Source organism: Fringilla coelebs (assembly GCF_963513975.1).
Source record: "Fringilla coelebs genome assembly, chromosome: 6".
Taxonomy (NCBI): Eukaryota; Metazoa; Chordata; class Aves; order Passeriformes; family Fringillidae; genus Fringilla; species Fringilla coelebs.
In genome coordinates this window covers 51,855,366-51,877,246 of record NC_140034.1, presented here as the reverse complement: position 1 = coordinate 51,877,246, position 21,881 = coordinate 51,855,366, and the positions used below count along the sequence as shown (strand labels likewise).

Here is a 21,881-nt window from a genome sequence, read left to right as displayed (position 1 = left end):
TGTTAGATTTTCCTCTGACCAAGTGAACTCCACCAGCAGCAGGAAAACTGAATCAAAGGAATGCCAAACTGATGGGACATTTTACAGTACACATAACACAACAAGGAAAAATGCTTGCTTCTCTGCCTCAGTTTGAGTGCAGTTTACTATTTCCTACAAAAGAATTGAAAATGGCTCTTGATTTTTGTTTTGTTGTCATAGGTGTCTGTGCTTTAGAAGGGTTTTATCCATAGAGCACAGGATACTTTTGGGAAAATGGTGTTCAAATATATACTTTGCAAATAAAAAAGTAGGAGTTCCTTATTATAAACAAGGGGTTGGAGTTTGATTTTATGCATCTGCAAAGACAAGGCAATTTCCATTTTTTCAAGACAAAAATTATGCATGCTGAATAAATAATTTTTTTTTAAGCTTTGAACAACTCTAAGTTAATAGCTGAACAGGACACAAGTTACCTCTCATTTCCAGTCTCTCAAAACTTTACTGCTTAAGAAAATCAGTTTGCATGCCATCCAGGTATTAATGAAATTTCACCCGTGCCGTTTGAAAATTACACAGAAAATTTGTTTTCACTCAGTGACAAACTCAGAGTGAACAGAACAGGTTTGTTATGGGGCACTTCTTCATCTTGGTCAGCTTAAGGTGCAGAATCTGACAAATCTCAACAGCTGTAGAGCTGGAGTTACCAGATCCAGAAACATTTTCAATCGGATCCTTACTCCACACCGTGCTTCCCTGGGGAAGGCCTCCTGAGTGCACTGGGAAGAGCACAGCAAGGCACAGGGATTTCTCTGATGCAGCACAATCCTCCCAGAACCCAGAGCAGGCAGTGGGACAAATTCAGGCAGTATTTGAGGGGTGAGGAGGGTCAGGAAGCAAAGCAAAGCTTAGGAGGAGCGGCCTGTCCAGCTCAGCCGGAGTTTATCAGCTCCGTGAGCCCGTCCTGCCCTTGTGCTGAGCAGACACCACGTGCCTGTCTCACACCCACATCTGCGGTATCGGTCAGCTGAGCTGGGCTTAATCACAGCAGCAGGATGAAGGCTGTTTACAGCAGGATTTACTTGTATGAAAACCATTAGCCTTTCAGGGTAAAAGCCGTCCCGTTGTTATGCAGAGTGTGTCTGGCACGATAGGTCACCAGCCTGGAGCACCGAAAAGAATCACCTCCTTTACTACCTGAACTACAGTAAAGCAAAGGCCACCAGAGGGAAAATCTGGACAAATACTTAAAGGGGAAGTGTTGACTGCGAGGTCTGGAAAGACTTTGGGCTTACTCCTTCATGGGGAGAATTGGTATAGACCCGGAATTGACATAAAAGAGAAAAATCGTGAGTGGAAATGTGGGAGTCAATCTGCAAGAGGCAGTGATACACTGACCTGAATTGCTTTGCAGGGCTCATCTTTTACAAGCTACTTCCTTCTAGTGTGCCAAAGCATTCCCTCTGAGATAGTTTTCGAACGCGGGGTAGAATCTGTGGGTAAAGTACAGAGATTTCCACTGCCAAACACCCAGGTCTGTCACATTCTCTGCTTCCTCCTCCTGAAATCCTTTTTGCCAATTTTCCTATCTACCTAACCCTATCTTGTCCTGTCTAAACTCTGCTACAGGACCTTCCAATGCCAACATGTAGCATCAGCTACCAAAACAGCTCCTTCCACTACTGGCTGAATGGAAGCAGGAGGGGACAATCACCAAGGTCTCTTATGATGGCAGCTAAGGCACACATAATCACCTCAGCTTTCCTTTAAGCACTAAGCAATCTAAGCCGTCTACCTTGTTTATGTCGAGGGAGCTAGCAAAACATGAAAGCACCACCTTTGACTTGGGAGTTTTGCAAGAGTAACTGATAAGGTAACAGTCACAAAAATAATTTTTAAACTACTACGGTTTTCCTGACTGAGGTGGTTGTGAATTAACACCTTGCAGCAAACCAACTTGTATGAAAGAAAAAGAATACTCACATTTGTACAGTGGTCAGGAAATGTCCTGGGAAATGAGAAGAAGCAAGAACTGAAGTTATTTCTTTGCTAAGTCAAAATCACCGTTCCAGCCACCATTTCCAGAAACTATTAGCAATGAAATTTAAGGAAAAAAAAAACCTTGAACATTCAGTCAAATGATACAACTTTAATTTCTAAAAGGTGATAAGTACTAAGAAACTGATCTAGTTGACAGGCAATTAATCCTCCTTGCATAGTACATTTATCTCCATGGGATATCAAGATTTACAACATTTCAGGAAAACTGGCACCTAAGTGAGCAAGCAACCTCAATCCTATACAAAAGTTACAGACAACCTATATGTGTCCAAGTTTTACTTTATAATTTATGCAGAGAATGGCCTTTCCTTTGTCCCCATCTATCCCACAGTACTGTATTCTCTCACTGCTTCTGTGTAGAAAACATAAAAGGCTGCAACCCACACTGATACAGTAATTCACAATAAATTGGCTCATTCTATTCGAACTTGGCCTTTCTGAGGTCAAATACCTCAAGGTACTTAGTTATGGACTTTATTTTTTCATGAAGGATGTGCACCTCACAATACTTGTGATTCCTTAAAAAAAGCTTTGTCCAGAGGATGTTCAATCCTTCCCTTGAGAAAGCTAAAGTTCAGGCTTCAGTTTCGGAAGTGCTCTTGACGCTAATCTAAAATAAGCACTGAATCTTACAGGAAGCCAAAAATTTTTAACTTGCTTAACCAGCTTGCTAACAAGACAAGAGTAAAAAGACTTCTTCATATAAAAAAAATTGAAAGTTACATTTTGCTGTATATGTTAGACATATCTACAATGGATTTTTTTTTCCTTTACAGAATGATAGCTGGAGAGGAGCATTGTACTTACATCATCATTAATCCATTTTTTCTAGTAACTTGTGTCCTGATTTCCAAAGCACTGATTATCAAGCACATCCTAGGTACTGAATGGTAGCAGCAGGCACTCAGAACTGTTGAAAACAACTATTAGTACTTGTACTTTTGCTGCAAATGCACCATTTGAAAATAGTTCCCTTGAAAATGGGTAACTTCACCTTTTAGTGAAAATCACTCTTGTAGTGTTTTAGAATGTCTGAAATAACTATTATCAGTATTTGCTTAATACACTATAGTGGATTACGATCAAAATTAATGCCAAAAAATTAAGTTTATGATAAATAAACTTTGGAAAAATTTATACAAGGCCGTAAATAAATAATTTGAACTTCAGTCTCAGTAAGAAGTAAAACAGTATGTCACATGACAATATCATCCTATCTAAACAATACAATCTTGCTATATTTTATTGTATAATAATTCAAGAGTAACATCTTAAGTAAAATATGTAAAGAAACAAAATCATTAGATTTACTTTCTTTAATATTCAACAACCAGTTCTTTGTACATAATCCAATTTAAAGATAATATAATTAGCACTTCCAGCATTAACAGTCTGTATTTACAATGAATGAGATGGGGCAGATAATCTAAAGAGTATTCAAATCTGTATGAAACAAATCAAAATACGAAGATTTACAGTAGTAGGCTCAAAATCCAAGACTTTTCCATTAATGGAATGCAATTTAAAAAGGCTTTGTTGCCTTTATTACTTGTAAGGGTTCCTGAAATGGTTATTTAAACAGCTGAAATCTTCAGTAATGCCTTCATTATTTGTACATGACATTAAAAATGAATTCCAATACTTCTGTTTTTTACTTGCTTGTAGACCAGTCTGAAATCCGATGAAAGGATAACAAGGAAGTTTACTATACAATCCTAATTCCATATTCCTGAATGCAACGGTTGGAAGTAGATGATGTCAGTCCATTCCAAGGGTTATGTACACAAAACTTAGAAAATGTTCTTCACTCTTGCATAAAATGTGTACACAGTATCAGTGAGTGGGGGACTTCAAAGTTTTTATGGGCTGTTGCTGGCATGGACCTTTCTTGGTTGAAAATAAAATACCTTTCACTCTATTGTTCTGGTAGCAGTTTTACAAGTTAATCATCAATCCCTGGTGTTTCCCCCTGTTGTATTCTGGAGGCTATTCTAATGGCTTCTTCCAGAGACTGTTGTTCTCCAAGCTGAAACAAACACATTTAAACAAAAAGAAATTCAAAACATTACACTTAGATAATAAATGCATCAAAAAAGATCTGAAAGCAAAGATATAGTTACCAAACAGTACTTCAACCCAAATAAGTGTGATCAGTATTGTCACACCTCTCCTGGATGATAATATATACCAGCAGCTATCTAATCAGCATGACAATTAAGATAGCTGCTGATAGGAGATCACACTGAGTTTATATGTAACCACCAAATACATGTGCTTCAAAGAACTGCTGCATGATAAACATACTTCATGGCCCACAAAGTAGGTGATATTTTGCTTGGCAGATATTACAAAGTTCAGACCAGGCACAGAAGGCACAGTGGCTGTTGCATTTCATTTTATCACTGGTAAAGCAAACAAACATCGTCATTTTTCTTAACTCTCTTAACAGAAAGTCAGCTCTTTGGAACACTACATGACATTAATTTATAGAGTACATTTATTGCAGAATCCCAACTGCATAAAAAAGCTGTTATGATGACACTGTTTGATTCTACAGTTAGTTTAGAGAGGAAATAATCTGGTACCAGAAGAACCAAACCTGAGTAAATATAACTTGACACAATTTTAGGAAGGAATCCATGGAGTTTGGTAATATGTTCATGGGAACACTGAAGACAACCTCAACCTCACAAAAAAATGTAAAGCTGGCCATTACCTATTGGCTCAGAAGAAACACATATGAGAGTGTGAAAGGTAAAACCAAATTGTTTGACATAATGGGACAATTCTACATATCACTTGTTATTTTTACAGTCACTGCATATCACATTCTGGATCCACTCAAATCAAGACCTCTGTTTGCACCTCGTTAGGATTTCAATGGGACTATCAGGCTACTGGCTTTACCAGGACTTAGAAACCAAATGGATTAATTTGTTAGTATTGAAGTACAAGAGAAAATCAATCAAACCCTCAGGAATAATCAATAGTATTTTAATTTTAAAATCTCTCTCTTCTATTTGTGTATTTTAAGTTTAATTAATGTAAAGAGACTTCAGTTAATGCCCCATTGCAGGTAACAGAAGAGGGGCTTGTGCGGAGAGTGCCTGTTTTCCTTTCATTCAAAGGACCCTTTTAGCTACTTTTTTCTTTCTCATTGCCTTCTGACATGGTTTCTCTTACAGGCAGTGTTGATTAGTGCCAACTTAGCTCAAAAGAGAGGTGTTCACAATTCAGAGCTTCTCAACTTTCAACAGCATCTGCCTTGCTACTTTCCATTTAACAAAGGGTAAAATAATCTCTTGTTTCTGCTTGAGGATATTAATACTATTCCTTTCAATCTGAGCTCTTAAGAGCTCTTTCATACCTAGAAATTACCTTTTCCTGACAGTGTTTGAACAATGTGAGGAACTATTTACAGAGACTGTTTGTACTGTGCTGGTTTGGCACATAACAGAAGGTCACTATTTCCAGAGATTTCTGATTATTAATCTTTCTATATGACTGTTTGCACTATTTTGCTATTAGCATTTCAAGGTTCAAATAGCAAATTTGCTAATTTTATAAGTTCATACCAATTTATTCAGAGAGTTTGGATTTATATGTGTCAATCCTATATGTAAAGCTGAAAGATGAACAAAAGCACTTCTTCACTGAAAACCTGTGAGTCCATTAACTACTTGGTTGACTTGAACTTTGGACCTCCCACAGCCTTCCCCTTTTTTCAGAGTTCTACAAGTAGATTTGGAAAACCAGATGCTGTTTATTCCTCTTCCTACCCTATATATTATTTTATATATGAGATAATTTAGTTGTGGGCTATTTTTTTCAGGGAAACCAAGCTTATTCAAATAATTTTGTTACCTGACTAGGCAGCTTCTAGCTCTAGAAATGAGAAACACTCCAGAAAAACCATTTATCCCCATCTTACCTGTACTGCAATTTGTGTCCCATTGGATGTAGCCAACAATGTGACAGGTCTAGTTTCTGTAGTCACTAGATGGTGTCCGTGCTGCTGGTGTCCCATTTCTGAGGAGGCACTGTGAAACGCTGCTAAGTCTTGGGCCACAATTGCAACCTTCAGGACAAAGGGACACAATCACCTGCCTGGCACATCTGTTCCTGCTCCTCACCTCCTACTACCACTGCCTTCACAGCTACAGTCAAAGCTGGGATCACTCATCAGCATAATTGTATTGTGCAAAAGAAAAGTTGCCATCATTGTGTTCTCCAAATTATCTACTAGCTCTTAAAATATAAATATCCTCAGGACTCAAGCAATTCAATCAATGCACCTACAGACCTGTGCTTATCTACACAGAGATAATAACTATCTTTATTTTCATGTGGTGCAATTTTAGAACAGTAGAATGAATTTTCACTTAAAGATCATATTTATACTAAAAAGTTAGCTGTTTTAGCTGTACATTAAAAACCAACCCACAGATACAGACTTACACAAATGTTTCCCATCTGCCAAACAAATTACAGTCCCATAATATTAACCAATGAAATTATAGTTCATACTGGATTCTATACTTAGTTCTGTCACACATTTACTGTGTGGCTTTGGGGAAAAAGCTTGGCATTTCTAGGTGTTATTTTACAGACACCTAAATGAATCATTGGACTAGTACCTCAGATGTTTTTCTTGGTACCCCTTGCTTTTAAAACATTTTGAAACATTAAAGCCTGCTGCTGCACAGCACTGGGTAGAACACATCAGGCACTTAGGAGGAGAATGTGCTGCCCAGGTGCTGGAAACTGCTGAGCTAAATCTGCATCAGTGCCAGGAGTGTGGTGGCTCAGGGGCCCGTTTGCCACAGGGGACAGGAGCCAGGTGTGCAGGGCAGTGTCTCACCTGCTGTCCCTCGGTGCCCTCTGCAGTGACCATGGCCACCGAGTGCGTGCCGGCCGAGGAGATGACGGCGTCGTGGGCAGGGACTGTGATGGTGGTGCCATCTTGTGTCACCATGGTGATGGTGTTGCCGATGGCCTGCATGTCTGCCTGGGATATGTTCACCTGCAACACACAGCAGCTCCTGAGGCAAGGAAGGGGCTCAGTGCTGCTCAAGCCAGACCCTCTTTCCATCTGCCTCGCTGGCTGGGATCCAACAGCTCATGACCTTTCAGACACACTTACCTGCTCACAGAAAAGAATATAGCTAGCAGTAGTAGGAGAGTTGCATGCCTAATCCCAGAGCCTACAACTCCATGTTAATCAGAGTGTATTCCAAATAACAGCATAACAGATTATCTATGCATGTGTCTTCCACAGAGGTCAATGGGATTTAAGGTTGTACCACTTGACATACTTTGATCTTGATGTAAATACTAAAGGGCCCTATGAGGGCTTAGAATTTAAGCCACAAATAAACAATCCATAACTAATTAATGATATAAATTACTGATGTCTCCAGTATAAATGCATTAAGGCATCAGATACATAATTTGATGTCTGATTTACAAGTTAATAAATCCCAGAACTGAAAGATAATTTAAATGTAAGAATTCTGTGTCAAGGCTTCTGCAGGGCTTCATTTTAGAGGGTAAAAATGCCAGTTACTTAGTATTGCTGCAATTTCCAATGTCCTGGCAATATAACAGGCCCCTTGGATATTTTATTTCAGTCTGAATTCAGAATATATCTTTCATATGTTACTGGTATTTCAGTTGCCCTCCCAGATGATATAGAAATTTTTTCCCCAAAAGCCTTCAATATACTGCCACAGTGCATCAAGAGAGTTGTGCTGAAATCCCCTTCTAAAGAAATTTCATATGAAATCCTTAAAAAAATGTATCCATGGAAAACCTTAAAAAAAAGACAGCCATAGGAATGTTCAAGTGGAAAATAGTATCAAAGGATTCCTTATCCTTTAGTTTATGTTAGAAACTGCACACTACCAACCAAATTGCTTGTGAAGGAAGCACCTGGACTGAAAAGACTTCCCACCCCTCAACCCCTCAAAGTGTGTGCAGACAAGACAGTGAAGATACCCATCAGATATGAACAGCATAATCTGGGAATTGTGAGAAACTTCAGAAACAGGCTGTATGTATAGGAGTTGTTTAAACAGCCCTTTTCAGAGTGACAGAGATAACCAGGAGAGACCAATCCCCTAACTTTGTATTAGTACAGTTTCAGTGTCAGAATATGTGGTTTCACTTAGGTATTCCATAGGAGACACAACCCTGAACATATCCTGACACAGCTCCAAAGAAGCTTCTTTCCACCAACATTTATCCAGAATCCTGTGTGATTTCAGAGAGCCCATGGAGAAGCTACAACCTGTGCCTCAATTCTCAGCATGGTTTTGTCAGCAGGTGACACTGCAGTTACTTACATGTTGGGTTCCATCCTGGGATATTAGTGCTACTTGTTGGCCTAGTCCTGACTGAGTAACTGTAGCAACCTGTGCAGAAATGACATCATCTCCCTCTACACCTGTCACGTAGGTGATCTGGGAGCCTTTGAGCACATCTTCACCTTGACCTATTGGATACAAAGAGGGCAAGAGGTTACTTTCCATACTCTGAATGCTCCCAGGAGAGCAAATGACAAGTCCCAGTCTTGTCTGAAGGTTTTAAACACTCCAACAGAAAAAAATAGTGTAAAGATGAGAAAAATAAAAGAAGGAAAGATACCAGAAGCAAATCAGAAAGTCTTATTTTGGGAAGATGGGGTGTAATCTCCCAGCAATCAGTTTAAAGACACAAATACTACATATACATTTAGTTTGTAAGCAAATATTAAAAATGTGATAAACATTTCTCATTTATTCATTAAATGCAAACACAACTGGATTTTTTTAAAAGTTATTAATTAACAAACATGCAGAAGAACATATCGACATGCCTTTGTGTGAAGACTTGAGTAAATTAATTATCTTGATAAATGTTTAACCTCAGCAAATAAATGTTATCATTCCTTGAAAAGAAGGAATTAAGCTATAGTAAGTCTGCTTAAGGCATTCAGTGCAGTTTCCCATGAACATGGAGGAAAACAACTTTGCTAACCAAAACAGTTTCTGATCTTCAGGCACATCCAAAAATCATAATTTGACAAGTGGTGTTTGTCCTGTCACAGGATTTCCTTCAGTCTGATCCTTTATACTCACAGGATTCAATACCCATGATACCATGAGCAGCACACTCTGAGGAGTACTGCAGCACAGCAGCTCCTTTTCATCTCTGCCTCCAGGACAGTTTACAGAAACTGCTCCAAACCACAGCAAACCAGCCCATATCACTGTACTGCAAAACCAGATCTTTTTTCTCAAGGCAGAGCCTTTACTCCCACACAAAAGATTGTCACCAGCCATGGTGTTATACATATATATACACTCTCATGTTTTTAGCAGGTTTGCTGAGACTGCAAGTCAAATTTCTCTCTTAACCCCATGACTGCTATAAATTAGGTTATTTTCTGGCCGATTACCATGCAATTTCTGTTTACAAGTTGCCTACCACCCTAAAAAGTCTTACAGAGAAATTAAGATATCTTTATTAAGTACTTTAACTTTTTATCTATGTTTTAATTTCCTTGGCAAAATACCATCCAGCCTTTTTTTGTTTTCTTTCCCAACTAGAGATTCAAAGGCTGCAATTCTAACCTGGAGGTGGCTCAAAGAAAGCCTCTTGTTCTTCCTCAATGGGCTCTGTGTCGTTGTGTGCTGTCCGTTTGTGCATAGCAAGGGTAGAGATCTGCTTGTAGGTCTTCCCACAGTGATTGCAGTTGTAGGGTTTGGAATGAGTATGTACAACATGATGTTTGTATAAACTGGAATACTCTGTGAAACGTTTGTCACAGCCAGGAACTGTACACACATAGGGCTTCTCCCCTGCATGGGAAAACAAAAGGTATGAAGAAAACTTTATTCAGGATACACAGGAAAAATTGCCAGCAAATGATATTTGGGGACAAACCTTTATTGCCAACCATACTTTAAATTTCAAAGGCAACAGAGAAGCTCAACCGCACAAAGTTTATCAATACAACATCTTACTGTCTTGAATAATTACTGCCAGTAAATTTGGCCCATATTTCTCCCTATCATGCCATCTAAAATATCCTTCTGATGAAATCTGATGATACAGGCTGAAAGCTGCAATTTCAGTTTGTCATTGTACTGAGAATTTTGTAACTTTATTACTGAAGCCCCATAGTTTTCCTCAATGATCAGATATACTGATTGATTAGTATCACTTTTGAGTATTGAAAGCTCTGAGGAAATCCATAGGAAGCATGTGTATAAACAATTATGGCTTCATATAAAAAAGCCTTCCATTTAAAAATCAGTGGAACAAGTGTCCAACTTACATTGTAAGCTAAAAATATAAACCAAGATATAAAACGTTGCTCTATGAAGCTTGCCTGTGTTTCTATAACATACATAATGCTGTCAATCTGATATGGCTATCACTGGCTTTTACATTTTAGAATCTTCAAATTTGTGCTTATCATTTCTGCTCACCAAATAAGTATTCTACTCACTAGATAAGTATTTTCATGTCTAGTCTACAAAAAAGGAAGTTTTGACCACAGTTCCAGCAGCAAGGAAAATACAGCTGGGATGACAGGGTGACTCATAACAGTGAGCCCAAGTTAAGCTCAGACTTGTCCTTTACTGGTATTTATTTAAGAAACTGCTCATAAGGGAGGCAAGTCCCAGAATCATATTAAGGATTCAGCCCAATGCCCAGTTTAAAAAACTTTGTAACCAAACCAAAATGATTCTGCCTTGACAGCAAGGTGGGAAATCTAACTGCTTAAATATCCTCAGCTGAGGGGAGAGGAGGCCCAAGCCAAGTCAGAGAAACATGACTATACCCAATTACAACACACCAAAACATTGTTCACAAGGAGAATGACACAGCCTCTTCCAAGCAAATTCCACTTCAAAATACAATAAATCACTCATATACCTGTGTGTATTCTCACATGATTCTTATAATTAGTTGCACTGGCAAAAGCTCTCCCACATCCTGGCTCTGTACAGTAATAAGGCCTTTCGCCCGTGTGTGTCCTGATGTGAACCTTTCTAATATTAGAAGTTGTGAATGACCTGCCACATCCTTCAAAGGGACACTTAAAAGGCCTTTCACCTGAAAAAGAAGACAAGAAAAGGTGCACAGCAAAGGTTACAAAAGAATGAAAATCCTAAATTACACTTAGACTTGAATGTAGAAACCTAAAGCTACCTAATTTTATCTGTGAGATCCTCAGTCAGAAATACCATGAACATGCCACTGTGGAGTGTTCTACTTTAGCCAAAATGATAAATTATGAACCATTTTGATGAATACTTTAGATGTATAGATGTATAGATGTATAGATGTATATAGATGTATAGAACAGATGTATATAGATGTATAGATGTATATAGATGTATAGATGTATATAGATGTATAGAACAGACTCAGTTGCTTGGATTAGCTTGCACACTGCCCATAATCTAGCAACTGTTTAACAACCTCCCCAATTCATACACATATTATCCAAACCAAGTGTATCATAACGTTGACATTTGACAATGGTTAATTCTTCAAATGAAAAAAAATACCTTCATGATTTAACATATAACCAGGATAAACATGGTTTAGTAAAATTTGTTATAGAAAGCACTTAACCTTAAAAAAGAATAAACTTTCTAAAGAGAAGCAGCCATGAAACTCAAGTTTCAAACCCCCAGACCAAAGCAAATCACAAATGTAGGTTCTTTTAAAGTCTTTTTGTGTAATATAAGTTTAAGCACAATAACTTACATCACTGCACCACAGCATTTGACCGTGAACAGCAGACAAGGCCAACCAATAATACTCCAATAACCCTGACCTTTCAGGTCTATCAAAACACACAGAGAAGGAGAGTAAGGGGGGCTAAATTTGGAGAGGTTGGAGCCACTGACAGGCTGTCCTGGGGTAATTTCCCACTTCTAGAGCCAAGTACAATCCACACACTGTGCTGCTTACCAAAGAGGAGAATCTGAGAGCAAGAGCAGAACGCCACTACAGATACAAAGTTGGTAATTAGAAATAAAACAACAAGTCCTGATAGACAGTAATACCGTGAAACTCCAAAGCAGTTTGCTCCTTGGCAGAGGAAACTACTATTCACTCCTTCGGGCAGCTGTTTTGGGAAGGTTTTCCAGCTTCCTGCCAAGGCAGTGTGTACTCCCGGTACACCTCAGTGTTGTGTTACCATGGCTCCCCTAATCCTCGCTGCAGCCAGGACCCCAAACAGTCCCAAAGCAGCAGGGCTGCAGAGCCAGCCCCACCCAGCAACAGACCCCGCACTAGAAACCGGGACAGATCGCTCGGAAACAATGCCCGCAGGAATGTCACCAGACCGGTCCCTGGAGGGGCCTTTTCAAATTCTAATGTACTTCCAAGCAAAGCGACCTGTTTCCAGGTGACAGCGAATTCCAACTCTAGCAATGCAAAGCCTTGAGGCTCTACCCCTCTGCAGCACGAGGCACCATCCACAGCAGCTTTCCTGATGCCGGAGCTGTGTGTCCGGGGGGGGTCATGGTGGAAACCCAGATAAGCATTTGATGGCACTGAAAGCAAGACTTGACTCTACTCAAAGACAGGGAGAAGTCACTTCTGGTTAAAACAGGTAGAAAGTGAAGAAAGTGCTGCCCCTGATGTAGCTCCTAAAGAAGGGAAAGGTTCCTGAGCCGTGGGAGGGAGTGGGAGAGCCCAGACCTGCCTCCTGCGCTGCTGCAGCTGGCACAAGGCATGAGCGCACGCTGCTCCATCCACCTGCACACAGCTGGTGCTGCACTTCTCCTCTCATTCTTGAGCTTCCTGGAAACTCATAAATCTAAAATGAGACACATCTGGCCCCTGGTCTGCTGGGAGATGATGATTCTATTACTCATATTGTTCAGGTGGGTAGGTTACATAGGGCTGGCTTGAATCTTTTGTCTCGACTGCTAAGCAGAGATTAAACTACCACACACCTCCTGTGGCCATAAAAAAGAAAACAGTCCACAGGTAAGAAGCCTTTCAGATCATAGTTTGTACTTGATGCAGTGCATATCAACAGTACTCTTCTAGAGCTGAGATGATATGTGCTCACACCCCCATCGTTGTTGATGTTTGATGTTTAAAAATCAAGATAGTACTAATCCCAACAGAATCTTTTTGTCCATGGAAGTCCAAAAAAGCAGAAATATCTTATGTAATTCTGAGTTTTTACAATTTTTATTGCCTATATTTACATCCCACCCCCCATATTATAAGTATTTTTAATTTGAAAAAAATCCAACCCCCTACTTTTTATTTTTTCTTCTTGACTCGCAAAGATTCAGACAATTCAGTGGAAAAGCTTGTCACTGTTCTAGCAGGGACATAAATATATTTAATGGAATAGGTTAGCAAGTGATAGATTGTCCTTGTTACATTTAAGGGTTGTTTTTCTTGAAGATCACAGGCACAAAGGAGACATTGTGCAATCTTGTTTACATGTGTGTGCATCCAGAGTTTTGCAGTGTAGTGCATGCTGTCTAGAATTTGTGGTTTGGCTTTCAACTTAATGTTTTTAGACAAAATGTAAGATTTTATTTTTTGTGCCTTTGCAAGTTTTAGTAGCTGTTGGTTTTCTGTGACATTTTGGTTTAACTGCTGGAAGAAGAGATGGGAAATGAGGATAACAAGCTCAGAATATCAACTTTCATGGAGCTGGCATGCGAGTTATATTAAAGCACCAAAACTGAGGAACACTGAAGCCATTTCTAAAAGGCAAGACAGATTACTGAGGAGAAGTTCCTTGTTCTGTTACAGCTGCAGCTGAAGCTGTAAAGGCAATGAGTGACTCAGTGACAATGTGAGGCACTGCTAGAAGTTAGTGCATTTGCAATAGCAGTGGGAACGCTTTAGCAGTTTTTCCAAGAAAAGCATGCTGGATTTAATGCTTACCATGCTGAAATGCTGCTGAGCTCACTGGGCTTCAGAAAGAGAATATACACAGGCTGATTTTGTCAGTATAAAGTCACAGAATAAGGAAAGAGAAAGAACTAAAAATCCACCGAGGTGAATGAACAGAGCTGTGTGCTGATAGTACCTGTGTGTGTCCGGATGTGCTTCTGCAGGTCTCCAGAAGTCTTGAAGGACTTGGTGCAGTTCTCCTCGGTGCAGCGATAGGGCTTCTCCCCGGTGTGCGTGCGCACGTGGCTCTTCAGCCCGTACCCTGGGGATGGCACAAACGGGGTCAGCACACCATCAGGGTACTCATCAACCAGCACCTGCAAAAGCTGGGCTTGCTATTCCAGGCAGCAATGTTGATGAGTAAAATTTACTCTTTCATTCTTTGCAAGCTATTCATTCTACCCTACAGAGCAGCAGAACTCTAGGTAACAGTTTAAAAATTCTTTGGGTGTTTTTTATTATTCATTTCCATAATTCTTATCCTTCCCTTCAGAAGGATAAACTGCAATTATGTGGACAAATATTTATTCTGCCTTCTGAAGAAGCCATATGCTGTGCATTCCATCGAGTTTTTACCTCTTCCCACTACTGTCATCAAAATGACATTTGATTATTTGCTCACAGGAAAAGCAATAACCACAAACAAAGTCGGCAGCAAAATCACATATACAGGTGCTAAACAAGAGCAGTCATAGACAATCATTCTCTTTAAGATTACTTTTAGGAACTCATCATCATAAAAAACTCTACCAGTCTGAAGTGAACTTTGGATCAGGCCCTCTATAAATTATTTTGCAGTGAACATTTACCCAAAATCTTCTTTTCAGCACTTCACTGAAAAGATAATGACTAAAGAAGCCTGAAACAGCCATTTTAGATAATGAACCTGAATTTCACTTGTATCCACAAGTGATGTATAAATTTGTACAAAATAAAGTCTGTAAGAAAAAGACATCTGCTTTAATTTCAGTGAGTTCTCCCCGAAACAGCTGAAATTTCTGTTCTTGATGCTTTTAAAAGCATGAAGCATGTTAATCAAGCTGAGCATTAATTCACATTTATATCTAAAATCAATTCAATTTCATGACCCAACCCCAGAGAGTTCTTAACATTTAAACCAAAGACTACTCAGTACTTAAAGTGAACTTTGTCCAAGGCAAGGATTGTTGAACTACAATAGTACAATGGCTCTGATCAAAAATACAGTATTTATAAACAAACAGCTGTTTATAGCCATTCATCAGTGTGTTGCAAAGGAAGAGAGTATTTAATTACATAGTTTTGAAATCCCTTTACAAATACTATGCTATTAAACTTAGGTGCAGGCCTTTAAAAGTGTGGTTGTTTCCCTTTTGACTTTTTGCATCAGTATTTATTTTGCTTGTTTCTATTCAAAGCAATTGTAGCAAATGTATTAGATCAGATTAAGTTATTTCAAAAATACCTTATTAAAAAACCAGAGCCTAACTTTTCTAAGCATAATACTAATTTACATTCCAAGTAAAAGAATAAAATTTTAAACAAGTTTTGCTCTTCCATTTCCTTCCATGCTTCATTCCTCATAACTGCATTTTGCACAAACAAATCCCATCTCAGGAAGAGCATCACTTATGAGCAGAGTAATCTGTACAAATGGAGAGTTCACTCCATTTGTCACCGATGTCACTGATGTCACTGATACAAATTCAATAAAGAACACTTAAACCAGCATCTTCTCTCAAAGTTCCTTTCAAATTTAGACCAGAAGATCAGGAATCTGCCCCTAGCCTACAGGTTCAGCTTTCTATTATCACCTCATTTAACTTTTGCTATTAGTTTAATGGTAAGAAAGGCCTATTTTTAACATTACTTTGACTGTAGATGACAGGTGAAGAGTGAGGGAAGTGTTGAGGGCTTCACGTCCTTCCTCCTTCAGTAAGAGTTAAATCCTCTGTCCTTTCTATTGCTACACTAGCTGAAAAGGTGACTTTTTTCCAGTTGTCCCAACCAACTCAGCAGTTAAAAAAGGCAATATTAAAAACCTACTTTATCACTGACAAACACTAACAGCAGGAGGAGCTAGTCTGCACAAGATTACCTGTTGCAAAGGCTTTGCCACATCCAGGATGTTCACACTGGTATGGTCTGTCTCCTGTGTGAGACCTTTCATGCACCTGTTGACATCCAATACAGTGACTTAATGAAATGCTGTATCTGGTTACTTCAGCACAGAAACAGTTCATTCTCAAAGCCAAAATATTTTATTTAGCTTACTAAGATTCACATTGAAGTGTCTGTTTATGTCAGTGATGAAAAAATAATGAAATATGGTAACAACATTTTCCCTAAAACTAAAGATGTCTCTTTCCAAGGTCTAACTTGATCCTGCCAGTCAGTTTGGCACAAAACACTTCTGTAAATACATGCAGAATTGCCATCATGCACTACATTAAAGGCAGGAGGTAAATATGCCTCAGAGCTCACTCTATATCTGATTTTTGACTCCACTGAATGCTTCCAATGATGCTCTTATATTGCATGAAACCTCTACAGCAAGGACATCATTTTAGCAAGTGACTCCTAAAGCCAGCCACTCACTGACTCCTGTGGTCAGAGACAAAGCAGCACTGGGAGCAGGTTACCTCATCAGCAAGGGATTGTGCCAGCCTCAGCTGGAATGTGAGCAGCCCTATACCATTCACCATTTCAGTAATTCCTTTACTTAATTTAAAATTAGGAAGTTGCCATCTGTTAAGAAAAGATGTTCCAGTTTTTCACTTTGAATATTAATTTTGAAGTCTTGCTTTGTACTGTGATGGTGATATATTTCAAAACCTGGAATATGTGTACGATCATGCATACATGTAAAGTTGGTAAAGCAAATGCTGGATTCCAGAATTTCTGTGACACTGCTGGTGGAAACAACCTCACCTGGCAATAGAGCCAACCTCATGCTGGCAACAGAGCAGCAGAAATGATCCCAGAACACTAAGTAAACTCAGCTGAGCACCACAATTACTGTAAAATCAATCCAAAAAATATTTGACAAAACAGCCCCATTGCAACTGGCTCCCTCTCAATTGCTATTACTTTTAACACATAATCTTTTAAAAAAAATCATATCTACAAAGTAGCAATGCACATTTTACATCTCATCACCTTAAGATGGTGAGCTGTTGTGTACAGTTTTCCACAGCCATCATAATCACAGCGAAAGGCTTTCTCTCCAGTCTGCTGAGATTTTGCTGTCACTCTTGTTCCATGTCCTTGCAAGACAATCTTATGTGAAAGAGAAAAAAAAAATTAAAAACCCCAACCACATACTAAAAAAAGAACAACCAAAAGGGGTCAGAGAACTTACACACTTTATTTTGCTATCAAGTCAGAGCTGATTTTGACAGATTTCTTTTGCTTCTCTTTGCTTTGCTATGCCATGTATTTCTGAGCCCTCAATAAATAAACTAAAAATAAATAACTGAAAATCATGATGAAAATGGTAAAACATATTCACTTGTACCCAGCAAATTTAAAAGCTTGCAATAATTAGTCAAATAACAAAGACATTATTTATAATCACCGTGGTAAAATGACCAAATTAGTAGACAAACAAGTCTTAGATTATATCTGAGATGCTAGATCAGTTCCTAAGGGCAGTTAGTTATAAATCAGACCACCCTGAAATATAAGCTCATGAAAGGCCAAACTATAAATAAATGTCCTTAGAATGAGCACTTTTTGAAAATGAAGGAAGCATTTTGTACTTGGTCTGCCATGCATGTATTTTGATCAAGCTAACTGGAGCACTGTAAGCTAGGTTCTACTTTCCCTTGTGGCATGACAAGAGGAAAATAAACAGCACAGCTTCAGGAGGCACCTGAAACCCCTTGTACGGGCTCCTTCCTACACTGACATGCAAGAAACACGAGCAAAACCTGGCATTGATAGAGACAGAACACAGAGGCAGCAGCCCAAACATCAGCACTTCTATACAACTCTGTACAAAGCACTCAAGGCTGTTTTACAAGGTCTGTCCTTTCAAATCACCTCCCTTTTGTTACAGAGACAATTCTATTCCCAACTGTCAAAAGAACACAGGATGGATGAGGAGACAATACTCTCAGCAGCAGTGTCAGCTGCAGCAGGTTGCTCACAGCAATATCCAAACGGGTTCTGAGTGTCTCAATGGATGGAGACTCCTGAAGCCTGCTCCCAACCTTCACATTCCCAGCTAATTCTTTTGGCAACTGAGGCTCTGCAAAGTGGCTCCCTTTGCTCAGCAGCCTGCTCAGATTGCCCCTTGCCATCCCTGAACTCCAGACTGCTCCCCATGTGCCCTGTTGTGATGCCCTCCTGCAGATACCGAGGATGTTAAAGTTCCCCATGAGGACATGAGCCTGTGAACTTGTCTGGAGAAGGCTTCATTTTCCTCCTGATCATGACCTTGTGGCACAGTCACCAGCTCAGCACCCACACTAGGCTGAGCCATCTCCCATCCCAAAGCCCTCTGCAGTCCTGCTGTTCCCACTGGAAGGGCAGCTCCTGCTGCTCTCCTTCCCCAGCTTTTAAAGGCCCTTTTAAAGAGCCTGGATGCATCACCGCAGCACTTCAGCCATCTGAGCCCTCCCAGCACAGCTCCCTACACCAGGAAGACTGCAGCCCTGCAAGAGCACACACCTTTAATTCCTCTTTCAGAGAAATCACAAATTACACTGCCAACACCTTTCCTACAGATTCTTCAGAGAAGATGGAATAATCTGTTACCTTCAGAATATTTGTAAGACTAAAGGAGCAAAGTTTAATACAAAACTTTTAATCAGCTGAAATGTTCAACTCCATCACCTCAGAAAGTCTCCTCTGCAACCACAGAGAAAAACAACCTTCTGGATCAAGAAACCATTACTGATACTATGTTTAACCTATGACAGCATGAATCACAGAAATCACTTCAATACATTTAGGATCATAAAGAACACACTTGAGCACTTACATTAAGGCACTAATTTTTTTTTTCTTTATAACCTGCTACTATTTCTTTGTTGTTCCAGCATATAAAAATATTAATATAAAAATATGCTAAGATCTGCCATAAAACTCAAGTATGCCAAAGTTGAAAAGAAAATGAAAACAATTCTGTAATGTGCTGATATCTGCAAAAAAATAACCAGCCATAATCCTACCAATATTAAGATAGATACAAAAACTGGGGAGGAAGCACCTTTTTAATAACGTAGAACTTACTGAGAGGAACTGTGTACTTCAAATACTTTTAAATAGAATGAACAAATAAATAGAATTTAAAACCCCCTATTTTTAGGAGATCACAAATGCATCCTGATCTCAGAGAGGTAACACATGAGAAAAACAAAGATCTTGGATCAGATTTTTCTACTGCCCACATAAAAGCAGAATCACATAACCAAGGTGTGTATTATGAGCAGATGGGTATAACAGCTTTGAAAGGAAATAGTGTGATATCCATTTGGGCACACAGAGTCTTTTGTTTTCCCATGTAGAAATCACAAAGAGGCTTTTTTTTCTTTCCTGAAACACCTAACTAACCCCATGCAGGTCTGAGTGACTGCTTAGCAGTGACATCTGTTCTGTTCCCTGTGGACTTAAAAAGTTTATAAATATACACCTATTTAATTCTACATCTAAATTTGAGACTATTTTATAAATTATATATTAATACCTATGAATGAGTTACAAGTAGGTATCTACTTAAATCAAGATATAAGAATGATTTCTATTTTCATACCAAACTGATAGCTGTGGGCCCCTTCAACTGAAGGCCAACTGTAGTCACCTTATAAGGGTCAGAATTTGAGACTAAGCCTCACTACTTTTTTGAAATATCAGACCTTGTTTTGTTTGGAACATGCAGTGCTCCATAGATTGGCACATTTCCATATTGCACATATGTTGCCATATATGTATAAGATAAAACCATGTCCACATTCAGTTTGCTTTGGGGCTGAAGCCAAAATCAATATTTACGTGGATACTGATTACAAGTAATTTTGCTTAATAGGCTCTTAATTCAGGTAAAACCAACAAAGCTTTTATCTTGCTCTTCCTTGAATTTTGCCTTTCATTGGAGTTGTATCTCTATTCCAGCCTACAAGTGCAAACTCTCTAAATTTCTTAATTTTATTTTATGGAATGTGGTCCAATACAGTAAATAATGCAAGCATTATTCTCTCCTTCCACAGTCATACCACACAGGCAAAAGTGAAGTGTCTGCAGCTTTAAATATTGCGGATCTAACTTGTAAAAGATTAAAAATAGAAAATTTGAGCTAACTGTGAGAGGTGAGCATCATCTTTCACAGATGATGCATTTTCAACTTGGAAGAAGACATTTTTCCTCCTTGTCTACTTCATTATTTCTTAAATTAAGCAAAAAGGAGAAATGGTTTGCCCAGAGAAGGCCCCATTCTCAACGCAATGACTTTTCCATTTTTGATTTTGTCATCTGAACATGTGAGGATATAGAGGTTTTAGTATTATTCTACTTGTATATTTGAAACCCAGGATACATTTTTCTTTGTCTTTTCCTTTAATGAAATACATTATAATGCCAAATATCATTCTCCTTACATAATTTTATGGATCCTAGGGAAAAAAGCTTGAGACTTAGTATGTTGCACCTGTATTTTCCATTACCCCTTTAAACTTTTACATTAATCTTTTAATATTTAAAGTTTTTTACATTTCTGTGTACTAACAATATGGACCCAGAAAAAGAAATTGAAGTCTTTTTCTGTTCTTTAAGCATTCTCTAGGAGCAACACTCTTAACTACTGATTCCTTATAAAACCTGCTGTAAAGGTCAGGGACCCTAACAAGGAAAGTGGAATCAAAATAAGTCATTAAAGAGAGAACAGTCCCAGATCTATGCCTGGAATGGTCTCTCCTAGAAGAAATTTAATAACTGAGAGCATTTTTCTGCTTTAAATACTATCAAAAGTCAGCTCCTTCTCTGGAAAGAACTTCTGAAATACTTACAATCTTATTGAACAAATACTCAGGTCAGCTAGAAAGCCCTTAGAAAGCCAACATAATTTAAATTACCATTTAACAGGAAAACCCCCTAGACAACAGTAAGTATCTTTTACAGTAAGTATCTTTTAAGTAAGTAAGACAACAGAAGAATCTTTTACAACTCTTGTGACATGATCTTGTACAGAGCGAGATACTATAGTCTATCTGTATAGTTTGAAATCTACATCTTCTGAAGGGTAGAAGCAAACCATAGTTCATGGCTACAGGACTCCCTATCATGCACCCTGCCGGGCAGAAAAGACAAAATAAATAAATATATTCAGTTATTTTGTATTAAGCACATACCTGCATTTTTTTATCTTGTTCATTTTCACCTATAATTCCTGTGCTACTAACACTGTCATTTCCATCAATAGACACCTGAAAAACAAAGTTGAAATGGGAAAAACATTTACACCAGTTACTTTCATTCATGTGAGAAACAGAGGGTTACAGACACTTCCTGGGTTTATTATTTCATAGCTCTCTAGCTCCCTCTTGGAACACGGTTATCCCATAGTACATGAACTCACACAAAAATCATCACTTGCAGCACTTGCATTACACAACAGACCAAGTGAGCACAGCAAAGTTGTTTTATAACAGGCTAGGGAAGACTGCAAGAACCAAGGATGTTAAATTAATAGACTGACAAAAGTATTACAATAAATCAATAAATTCAACAATACTGAGTTCTGACAAAAAACAGAAAACCCAAACATTTACTTTTGTAATAAAGATACTCTCTGACTCCTTGTTAAGCAGAATGTACTTGTTTCAAACAGCACAACTGCTTTTTGAATCAAAATACCTAAGACAGTGTGTTACATCTCAATTTGAACTAGTCAAATTACAACTAAGCAAGGACTTGGTATTGCTACATAGGTT

The 21,881-nt window shown here is 38.6% G+C and overlaps 1 protein-coding gene across 3 annotated transcripts in view; it reads right to left on the bottom strand.

The window, feature by feature from the left end:
* Positions 1-2,174: 2,174 nt before the first annotated feature.
* ZNF143 (zinc finger protein 143) overlaps positions 2,175-21,881 on the bottom strand; it is a 38,131-nt gene continuing 18,424 nt past the window's right edge. For all 3 annotated transcript variants that reach the window (XM_084207057.1, XM_084207059.1, XM_084207058.1), the window contains 10 exons: positions 21,300-21,374; positions 17,110-17,229; positions 16,049-16,124; positions 14,108-14,233; positions 10,966-11,145; positions 9,654-9,881; positions 8,385-8,533; positions 6,902-7,063; positions 5,972-6,118; positions 2,175-4,066 (listed from right to left, as the gene is read on the bottom strand). In XM_084207057.1, coding sequence (XP_084063183.1) covers positions 3,983-4,066; positions 5,972-6,118; positions 6,902-7,063; positions 8,385-8,533; positions 9,654-9,881; positions 10,966-11,145; positions 14,108-14,233; positions 16,049-16,124; positions 17,110-17,229; positions 21,300-21,374 — 1,347 coding nt within the window. In that variant the 3' untranslated portion in view covers positions 2,175-3,982. The remainder of the gene's footprint in view (positions 4,067-5,971; positions 6,119-6,901; positions 7,064-8,384; positions 8,534-9,653; positions 9,882-10,965; positions 11,146-14,107; positions 14,234-16,048; positions 16,125-17,109; positions 17,230-21,299; positions 21,375-21,881) is intronic.